Here is a 10,907-nt window from a genome sequence, read left to right on the forward strand (position 1 = left end):
GAAAGAGTCTCATGAATCCATCATCCTTAGCTTCAAGGTTATTATTATCTACTGCTTCACCTAAATTGGAGACTAAGCCCCCAAGTGAGAGAGTCTGGAAGTAAAACCCTGCCAAGCCCCAGGCTTTCTTTGCCGTGCACCAGGGCTTTGGGGGCACCTAATGCCTCCATCCCAGAATTTCCCACATTGTGCTCTGTGGCTCTCTGGAGCCCTGAACTAACTGGGGTTTGGCAAAAAGAGGGTCCCATGGCAAAACAATACCTTATCCTATTTCTCTCACTTGGGGGCACAGGGTGAAAAGTAAGAATATTTGTATATTTGTAAATGTTTTTAAAATTTTTTTAGTTGTAGATGGACATAGTAGCTTTATTTATTTTTATGTGGTTCCAAGGATCAAACCCAGTGCCTCACACATGCTAGGCAAGCACTCGATCACTGAGCTACAACTCCAGTTCCTACAAATGTTTAACTTTGTTAAACCAAGTTGTTATGATTTGAATGTATACCCCAAAAGTTCATGTGTTAGAAACTTAATCCCCATATTCATATGTTGATGGTATTTGGAGGTGAGTACTTCAGGAGGTAATTAGGATTATATTGGGATGACAACGTTAGTAGCTTTATAAGAAGAGGAAGAGAGATCCAAGCTAGCAAGCTTGCTGTCTTACCACATGATGTCTTCCACCATGTTAGGATACAGCCCGAGACCCTCAGAATGAGTGAATGCCCGTGCTTGCTATGCTCTTGGATGCCCCAGCCTCCAGAACCATGAGCCAAATAAACTTCTATTCTTTATAAATTCCCCAGGTTCATGTATTTCATTACAGCAAAAGAAAATAGACTAAGACACCAGTTGGTGTCTCCCAACCTAATCTGACCACGTAGCCCTTTTATCCTCGACCACCACCAATATCTCAGAGGATATTACTTCTCAGGAGAAAACTGTTCAGCAGATTCTTTTTCTTCTTCATGTTATTTCCCAATGAATAGCAACAAATGGTTTTGGGAGACTGATGGAAAAGGAGATGTGCATACATCTCCCTGTTAGCAGTTCTGGAGGTTGGGGGGTGTCAATAATAGAGGGAGAACATAGTTTAATGGAACAAATACTGACTTTCAGGTCAGAAGACTCATGACATAGTCCTAGCTCTTTCCCATAACTCACTGTATGTTGTGAGGCAAATCACTTTACCTCTGAGCCTCAGTCTTGTCTCCTGGGAAATTGATGAGTTTTCAGATATAACCACACCCCATTCTTTGGAACTGCTGGTCGGTTTAGGGAGTTTGTGTTTAACTTTGGTTTAAAAAATGATCTTCTGGGGCTGGGGTGTAGCTTAGCAGTAAGAGCACTTGCCTAGATGTGCAAGTCCCTGGGTTCAATCTCCAGCACTACAAATAGAAGAGAGAGAGAGAGAGAGAGAGAGAGAGAGAGAGAGAGAGAGAGAGAGAGAGAGAGAGAGAGAGAGAAGAAAAAGTGCTCTTCTGGGTGGATTTTTGTGCCTATAATATTAAAGTCCTCTTTCAGAAGGTTGATTCCTTTAGCTCCATTGATATAGATATCTGTTCCTCAGGCACAAAGCTATAGGATATCAAAGTAAAAAGACAAAGCAGTATTTTTGAATGAACGTTGGAACAAATTTTGTCTGTGATATACTTATGTTAGCCTGAGTAGCAGAATAATACCCACAGAAGTTGTAAGAAGTCTTACTTAGAATGCAAGAAGAAACAGGTCTATTATAAACAAGCAATAAATGCACTTGATTAATTGGCTTATTTCTCTGAGAACTGAATTTCCAAAGATGGAGATTGATGCTATAGAGTTGTAACTGCAAAATAAATGTGTAGCTCAGCACTACTTTATATTCTAAAGTGACAGAAGAGAGTTAAGTTATAATCCTTTCTGGGGAGGTTTCCCATGGTGCTTATCTTAGAGGAAGACCCTCTGAAAAAAGATGAGTTTGCAAATCTGTTCTCTGAAGGGAAGAAATTCTATGACTTAATGTAGACTTGCTAATATGCTCTAGGGGGAACTAACTTGCACTTGATGTTTTTCTTGCCATTAAAATATAAGACTGCTGAATAAACAGCAGCAATTAAAAACATCTACAACTGGATAAAACCAGCATCTGTACATTGAAATAAGTAACATAAATTGTAATCACTGTCTGCTTGGAATTTGATGTAAACATTGGTGACAATAAGTACTTTGGCTATAAAGAAGACAAATTTTGTTGCCCCTATAGGTCAGGTAACTTACTTTAATCACTTCTAAGTAACTGCTAGAACACTGTAATCAATGTGATATTTGCTAAGGGAGTGTGCCTGCCATCTGGTTACCAACATGTATTTGTGCTACTTCATAGATGCACATGGCCCAGTAGCACTGAGATGGAAGGAGCCGATAGGAGCCCGTGGATCAGTTCCAAAGCAATTTGAGAGTTCGAGTCATTTGTTTTCAACACAAAGTGTTCTCCACATAAGAAAGCAATGAGTCTAACTTATCTATCTCTTTCCTGTCCTGGTACCTTTAAAAACATCCATCATAACAGGGTGCCAAGGGGCTTACAATATTAAGAGTACCTTAGGGACTGCGAAGTTGGTGTGCTGCCTGCCCCAGGGCCTACTTGGTTTTGGGGTCTGCAACACTATTCTTAAGTTCTCTTCAGAAGAACGAGTAGCTGGACAACATGTTGAAAGTTCCTATATGCCAATGAGAGTAGTGGGAGAAGAAGTTCCCAAAGCAATCTTTCCATCAGGCCCGGGTAAGAACTGTACCCCACCAACCCAAAGGCAGAATTAGTACCAAGTACAGTGCCTGACACATAGCAGGAACTCAATAAATGTTTATTAAATAAAGTCATCTGGGAAGTTTGTGACTAGTTTAAATAAAGGACTGCTATAAGTGTGCTTTAGTGTCTGTAGATTATAATATGTGCTTTGGGTATATGATACCTGGTCTACTTTCTCAACCTTGGTATTAGTGACATGTTGGGGTAGATAATTCTTAGTTGGGTGTAAGGTGAGGGATGCTGTCTTACACATTGTCTAAGGTTTAGCAGCCTCCCTGGCTCTCACCCACTTGAAGCCAGTAATGCCCCCTCTCCCAAATGTCTCCAGACATTGCCAAGTGTCCAAATGTCCTTGGTTGGGGGTGACATTACCCCTAGTCAAGAACCACTTATTTATTCTGTATATTCGTGATATGTTTCAGAATTAGAAAGATAATCATCTCTTCTCTTTAATTTGTTTTCATCTAGTTTTCTCTGAATGTTTTCACATATATGGGGGCAACTTTCTAGGTGCCTCCCTAGGGAAGGAAAATATTAGAGAGAAAACATTCCATGCAACAATTGAACCAGGAGCTAAGGAGACTGTTTTTCACAATGTGCTTGAGCTGGTCTTGAATCCAGTATAGACCCAAGTCCCTAAGCTGGAACAGACGTTGTCTGTAAGCCCCAAAAGAACCTTGAGTCCCAAACTATCTTCATTTGTTTGCTATGAATCTTGGAATCTTAACAGTAAAACCCCACTGTCACACAGAAGTATCCTTCTGGCAAACAGATTTTTTTCTCTGTTGGCTTTGTTTTTATTTATTTCCTATTTATGTTAACAGTATCAGGAAAGTACCAGTGTGGACTCCAGGAACAGTCTGTCTTGGTAACTCTTTCCCCCTTCAGTAACACATGTAATCCTGCCAACTGAAGAAACCATTAGCCTTTTAAATCTCTAAAGCAGAGTGTGTGCCTACTCTTTCTTAAAATGAAAATGAAATGGAATCGTAGAATTCTGACTTAAACGCAGCCAGTGTGGGCAACCTGCTTGGAAATGACTACACATCCATATCCAAGGATGAGAAATAATTTATGACAAATAAAGCTCATGAAAAATTCTATTTTCATTCATGTTGCTACAAGTAGAGCTTCATGCTTTTAAAAAAATGTAGGCTGGTAACATTTTTCTACCTTACTTTACTTACAGTGTAGAGTTAAACAGGTGCCCTTACCTCTCCTCCAGTGCATGGGAAAGGATTGGAGTATCTAGAGGTGCAAAGAGCTCCCTTCTTGACGACATCATCTTCCAGATCAAACGTAGCTGAGCAGTTAGTGGCAAAGTACTTGTAAGGCTTCCATGTCTTTCCAAAGTCCTGGGACCGTTCCAGCACCATGGCTGCCGGCCTGGGGGACTTGAACACCATAATTAGGTGAGTGAAGTAGAATTCAGCTTCCAGGTCTAACTGGATCTTTTCTCTGTGCACATCCTCTGCAGACTGCCACCACGTGCGGGGGAACCTGAAGGACGAGTCTGCCATGGCAGATGGCAGATGAGCCAGGTGAGGGTGGGCAGCATTGCATTTGTCACATTTGGGCTGCCTGCAAGTGAGATCTGCATTCTCACTGTAGAAGCAGTACAGTTCAGTGGCGTTCTGACCGCAAGTGGTGTCTGCCCAGAGTTTTCTCCCTAAAGCCAAATTTCCCATCCGAGGGTTGCAGGCCTTTTCACAGCGGGAACTGGCTCCAGCTACTCCACTCAGTCCTGAGGAGGGAAAAGCACATGTCATTAGAGACGAACCCTCCAGGGAAGCGCTTCTGCTACCTGGTCCAGCAGCCACTGTCAAGGTCTCCCCAAAGAGCTTGGGACTTTCTCTAATGGGGAGATTCTACCAAATTTGATCATGAACATGGATCTACATACACAGCACATTTGTGTATCCGAGTGTTTGATCTCTACATTCAGTTATAAAATTCACATAAGAGAAAACTTCAGATAGAGTGAGGGAAAATGTGAACACTGGGGTGAAAAATATTGGCTTAATATTTTCAAGTACTTTGCTTCATTAATATTCTCTATTTTTGAAATATAATTGTTTTTGATGTCATGACTTAAATTATAGCCTCCAAAACCCATGCTTTTAAGATCAGCTAATTTAGTCTTTCAAATATAATTTGTGTCCTTAGCAATTATCTAACTTGTCTGTTACAAGAGTGCATTTAGGAGGAAATGCAGAATTCTACTTTCTTTGTAATTTTAAGCCAATGAAGAGATAAATTCCCCAGTAAAAGCAATATGTGATAGTTAATGAACATACAATAATACAATAGGACTTTATTTGAGGGAGGCAAAGCCATAAATCACTGGATGGCAATGTGCAAAATTCATTTCTAATATTATGTAAATATAACTATGAAAAAAACCCTCCAAACTACCAAATGACAGGAAACCCTATTTTACATGTTCTCTGCCTCTTGAGTGCCTTTACCTTTGACAGGTTATATAGCAGTTACCTGTTTGCTTAACAAGAGAATGTTTACACTCTGGCAGCCACTAACACATCTTTAACGATTGTCTGTGAACTAAAACACCTTCTTAAAGAAACACACTCTTCCTCCCAAAGGTCCAAGAGACCTTAATGTTTCAAAATTACTTAAAATGGTAAACATTATCCACTTATTAACATGCAGACTATAAATCATATTCCTTTAATTTGGGTTGTCATCTTAATTATGAATACTTTTAAGCAAAATCACCTATTATAAAAGCTAAAACAGAGAGAAAAAGAAGGAAAAGGAAACCAAACCCCAAATTCTGGCTAATTGAACGTTTCTGCTTAAAAGGGAGCACCTCTGAACTGTTATCACTGTGGCATTGAAAGGAGCCAAATGACAGCTTTGACTGAAAGGGAGACAGAGATGTTTCAGGGCTGATTGACGATCTCCAGTCCCATGTAGTCTTGCAACCAAAATAAAGGGCTTCCTTAGGCATTATTTTCTGAATGTCAAATTAAAGTGTGCACTATGCCTGGCTCTATTTGCCATTGTTCTGATTAGCTGCAGCAACAGTTGCTTGTGGCCAGAATCACACAAACACACGGTGTGCTATGACTCACCTGTAAAGCATTTCGGGGGAAAATCATATACTGCCTGTACAAGTATTTTTGACTTGAAACACTTGCCTCGTGATATTTATTTACAACCTCTTGATTGCTTGCATGTTTTTGCCATAACATGGTTTGAAAAGGGAAAAGCTTATTGAAGTTTACTTTTGGTTGGAGGAGCATATGTAAGTGCACATAAGGGTGTATAAGCAAGAAAGATTAAAGTAAAAGCAGACCTTTAACAGCTCCTTGGGGAGAATGCTAAATCATTTTTAAATGCCCCTACACTAATAAGTCTGGAAAAGATTTGATAATAAATAATGATAATCAATGAACAAAATACTTGGAGATTCCTAAAAAAGTGACTCTCCAAGTACACCGGGGATGCTCCTATGACTGACTGCTTTGGGATGTAGGCTCTAAAGGCTGGATTTTTACAGGGTCCCAGAGGCTCTGGGATGAGAGTGGAAGAAGCTAAGGGAAGAGATGCGTGCGATCCATCAGTGCGCTCCTATAGCCCACGCTCCTCTTTCGGAGCAGTCGAGGTCCGCCTGCGAGCCTGGTTGGTTCAGAGTCCCTCACTTTCCCCTTTACCCGCACAGCTAGCTGCACTTATGCCTAACTGGAAACCAGGTGACCCGCACGAGGAAGGGACAGGAGCAGAAGGGGCTCCCGAATTTAGAAACAGCGAGTTGGGAACGGGTGGCCTAGGGCAGTCCAAGAAAGCCAGGACAGGAGTGTGAGGGAGAGGGCATCTGACGACGCCTCTACCGGTTGTCCAGTTACCGAGACAGGGAGCAGACCCGCCTCCGACCTCCCGCAGAGCCTCGGCCAGGGTACCAATTCCCCAGGGGCGGCCAGCCAGCTCCGTGCAATCACCAGGGTGATCCCCACCTATCGTCTTAGCCCGGAGTTCCCCTGCGTTCCAGTCACTGCACGGGGGAGAGGGCAACCACCCCCGCCCCAGGTGGCCCTACCTGGTTCCCTAGTCCCCAGCGCGAGGTCGGGGACGTTGGTGATCGCTCTCAGTGAGAGACACGCCCCGGCCCACGCGCGCCCAGGGTCGCTGGGCCACCGCTCCTCATCATTCCTCAGGCCATGAAGTGCCGGGGGATGGCGAGCTGGGTCCTTTGTTCCCTCACAAAGTGGAAAGGCAGTTTTTTAACAAACCAAATCGAGAAAGAAACCCAGGTCGCAGTATCTCTAGTAGGGCGCACTCAGGATATCGGGTTATCCGAGGGCAAGTGTATCTCAGTTGCAAAAATATCAATGGTATTTGAAACTGCGGGGCCCCGGGGAAAGGAGGCGGAACATGGCCACTCATTTCATCCTCAGGAGCCGAGCTCTGAGCTCCCAGCCCGGCTCCCTGCACCCCTGAGTCTGGATCTGGGGTATAGAAGGAGCGAGGGAAGGGGGTGGGGGCCCGGCCGCGTCACCACCCACCTGCGGCCACCGCGGAGCAGCCCCAGAGCAGCAGCAGCCGCGCGCAGCTCCCCATGGCCGGGAGCAGCCGGGAGCAGCCGGGCTGGGCGGGTGCGGGAGGGAGCGGAGACCTCCCGGCTCTGGGATGCAGCGCCAACCGTCCTCAGGAGAACCCGGGGCTCTTTATTTCTTCCTCCTCCTGGGGCGCTAGGCTCGGTCAGTGGGCACCGGTGGCGCGGAGCCGTGGGCCGGGGCCGCGCCGGGCGGCGGGGTGACCCTCGCGCACCGGCCTGGCGGGGCCCGGGCACCTCGGGGGCGGCGGGAACCCGGGGACCATAGCCGGCCTGGCCGCGCTGCCCCGCCGAACGGCCCTGAGGGCTCCTCCGCCGCTAGCCTGGGGCTCAGCGCCCGCAGCCGCCGCTGAACTTTGCGAGACCTTTCACTTCCCGGCCGTCCCTGCCGCCGCCGCCGCCTCCTGGGCGTCCTCCTCCGCTTTTACCACCTCCTCTGGTTGCCGCGCCTCGGTCCCGTCCTTCTCCATGGGCAGTTCCATGGGATGCATTTTTATTGCACCGACACCGCGGCGCTCCGGTGCCAGCCCTCCTCCCCTCGCACCTCCACCCCTTCCTCCCGCCCGCCCCCCGCGCTTGACAGCCCGGGCGGTGCAGCCCGCGCGGCCGGGTCGCCGGCGTCGCCGCCCGGGGAGGGGTCCACCGCGCCCCGAGCCGCCACCCCCGCGGCCGGCTGGTCCCGCCCGCCTCAGCCGGGCGCGCGCCCTCCCCTCGGCCCCCAGCTGCCCTGGCGCCCCTCCCGGCGCGCGCCCAGCATCTCTCTGCATGACCCCCCTGGTGCCCTCCAGCACCCACAGGCCTCCCCTGGGAAGCAGTCTCCCACCTTCTCCCGGAACATTCCTGAGAGCAGTTGACTCCCTCTTGATCAGGTCAGGGCATGCCAAGGGGCTTAAAAAACCGCGAAACAGGCTAGCGCCTACTTTTCACGTCCCCCAGCAAAACAAGCCTTCCCTCTTCCTCCTGCCATCCCTTCTCCGCGAGTCCCACGACCCGGGTTCGGAACCCCCAACTCAGTCCGGAGTACTGGCCCCGAGATCGCTCCACTAAGTAGCATTCGCTGCTTCTCTGCCGCCTTTGAGGGCTAGGGGCGCAGCCGGGCTAAACACTGTCTACGTGTTCCGAGCGTGTAGCCAGGTGCAAAAGGGGTTCTTTAATCATACTCAGGGTGCTGCAAGAAAAAGGGTCACGGGATTAGTTAGTGGGCTGTTGAAGAACATCCTTGTCTATGGTCATGATTACAAAGCATTCTTTGGTCCTTCCACGCACTCTCACTCTATAGAGTATGGTGTGCTGTGCAACAATAATGTTATGAAATAACTCATGGGCAGAAATTTAGTAGCAACCACAAGCAGCTAATTAGGATGGATAGAATTGCTCAGGGCTGGTGTTTATGGAAGGAGATTAAATAGCACTTGAGTCTGGGACTTTTGCAAGTTCTGTGAAAATATAATTCTACTTACACATTCAGGGAAATTGGCAAAAGTTAAGACGAATGCAATTTTGTATTGCAGTGTTTAGTTTGTGCCTTTGAATATTTTCCAGAAAATTAAGTATTTTACAGATACCATTAGGTTATGGTATGTATTGCAGGTGGGGATAATTCAGAGCTTGGGTCACATGTAGGTATTATTTATAATGACCTCAACCCAGTTCCTCTGGGAAAAGATAAATGCCTTACACATTACTATATAATGTTTCTTATATGAATATATAAGAAGTTTATCTCTCCTGGGAGGAACTGGATTGAGGTGAGCATAATCCACTTGGGAAACATTAAAAATTATTCTTTTGGTCAACATCAGGTAGTGGCAAATCAGTATGTGACAGCAATGCATATGCCATTTTCCATTTAGAAAACAAATCCTTTGAATTTTCAAATATTGGCCATTCAGAGACTCTCTTCATATCTAATAGATAGGCTTCTAATAATAAGTCACTGAAGCACCTCTCCAACTATACTTTTTATTAAATAAGTGATAGGAAGTTGTAACAGCCTAGGACTCAGCACAAATATTAACCCAATTGCTAAGGGAAAGAAAAAGAAAGAAAATATTTATTATTAACTTCTGAGTCTACTGTGTTTAGACAGAACTACTCCATTTCTTATTATAAATTTTAGAAGGATTAACTGTCTGCAACAATCCTGCGTAGATAATATACTTCCTTGATTGCTCTATAACTGGGTCTTGTTTATTTTAACAAGACAATATGCTCTTTAATGGTAGAACAGTTTCTTATTCTTAGTCTATACAAAACATTTTCTTATATTCATTTATTCTTTTGTTGGGGGAGCAGTACTGGGGATTGAACTCAGGGCCTTGCATACGGCAAGCGCTTTACCACCAAGCTACATCCCTGACCATATTCATTATTCTTAACTGAAATTACCTACCAGATATATAGTACATGTTTGTTAAATCTTTGTTTTTGGTATCGGGAATTGAACTAGAGACATTCTACCAGGGAGCTATATTTCCAACCCTTTTTATTTTATAAGTTGCTCAGGCTTGCCTTAAACATTGGATCCTCCTGCCTCAGCTTCCCAATTCACTGGGATTACAGGTGGCTCTTTAAATATTTTTGATTGAGTTATATATTGCTATATACTAAGAACAGAGACTAAGAAGAAAACCAGTGAAATGAGAATGATTTCCCATATTCTATAGGAATCTGTACATTCTACACTAATACCTTATACATAAACCATCTCAGAAGAAAAAAGCAGTCAGCATTCTAATCAATTTAATTTGCTTAGATAGCCTAATTTGTTACAAATTATACTTTCATTTTGAAGATGTTATCCAAGAAAAGCTTAGGTAAATCTTGCTCAATGGTAAGCATATCATTGGCTATGATTGTATGCTTTTTTTAAATTTCAGTAATGGATTCAGAATTTTTAATAAGTTTAGCAAACTTATAAAACTTCAATAACAAGTTTTCAGAAGTCATATAATTGGCAAAATTAGATCTAGAATAGTCTTGACAACTTGGAGGAACACCAAAAAGAACTTTAATAATTAAAAATAGTAAAAAGTCCACGTACCAAAGAATATACTCATGGAGAGCTTTTCAGGGTCTCATTTAAATTACTCATGCAATTTGTGTGTGTGTGTGTGTGTGTGTGTGTGTGTGTGTGTTGCTGGGGATTGAACCCAGGGCCTCACACAAGCTAGGCAAGCCCTCTGCCACTGAGCTACACCCCCAGTCTTTTTTAATGCAATTTTAATGTTTGGTTATGATGTTTTCCTAGATCATAGCATAGTAGAAGTAATAAATTGAAGTAAATCAGGATTCTATTAAATAGAGGAATAAGTTCAGACAACCTAGTAATAAGGAGGACTGGGAAACTATGAAAAGCAGACATTTGGACAAAACAAAATCAGTAACAACAACAAAATCCCCAAACTCACAGCAGCCTAAGGCCTTTTAGTTCAGAGGCAAAGCACCAGAAGGCTATAAAGGCATCACCTTTTTACAACTTGGTACAATACCTGAGGTCCCTAGTGAATCATAGAGTATTCAGAATCATATGTGACCTTAGG

General features: G+C 44.3%; 1 protein-coding gene across 4 annotated transcripts in view; it reads right to left on the minus strand.

The window, feature by feature from the left end:
• The window catches only part of Ntn4 (netrin 4), a 100,147-nt gene extending 91,940 nt beyond the window's left edge, over nt 1–8,207 (minus strand). The window contains exons 1-2 of one of the 4 annotated variants that reach the window (XM_047551708.1): nt 8,189–8,207; nt 4,004–4,533 (exon numbers count right to left, since the gene is read on the minus strand). In XM_047551708.1, coding sequence (XP_047407664.1) covers nt 4,004–4,477 — 474 coding nt within the window. In that variant the 5' untranslated portion in view covers nt 4,478–4,533; nt 8,189–8,207. Of the gene's footprint in view, nt 1–4,003; nt 4,534–6,849; nt 7,009–7,315; nt 7,905–8,188 lie in introns of those variants that run through there. The other 3 variants (XM_047551704.1, XM_047551705.1, XM_047551707.1) reach the window with 3 other exon arrangements.
• Nucleotides 8,208–10,907: the final 2,700 nt, after the last annotated feature.

The sequence above is a fragment of the Sciurus carolinensis genome, chromosome 4 (genome assembly GCF_902686445.1).
Source record: "Sciurus carolinensis chromosome 4, mSciCar1.2, whole genome shotgun sequence".
Classification (NCBI taxonomy): Eukaryota; Metazoa; Chordata; class Mammalia; order Rodentia; family Sciuridae; genus Sciurus; species Sciurus carolinensis.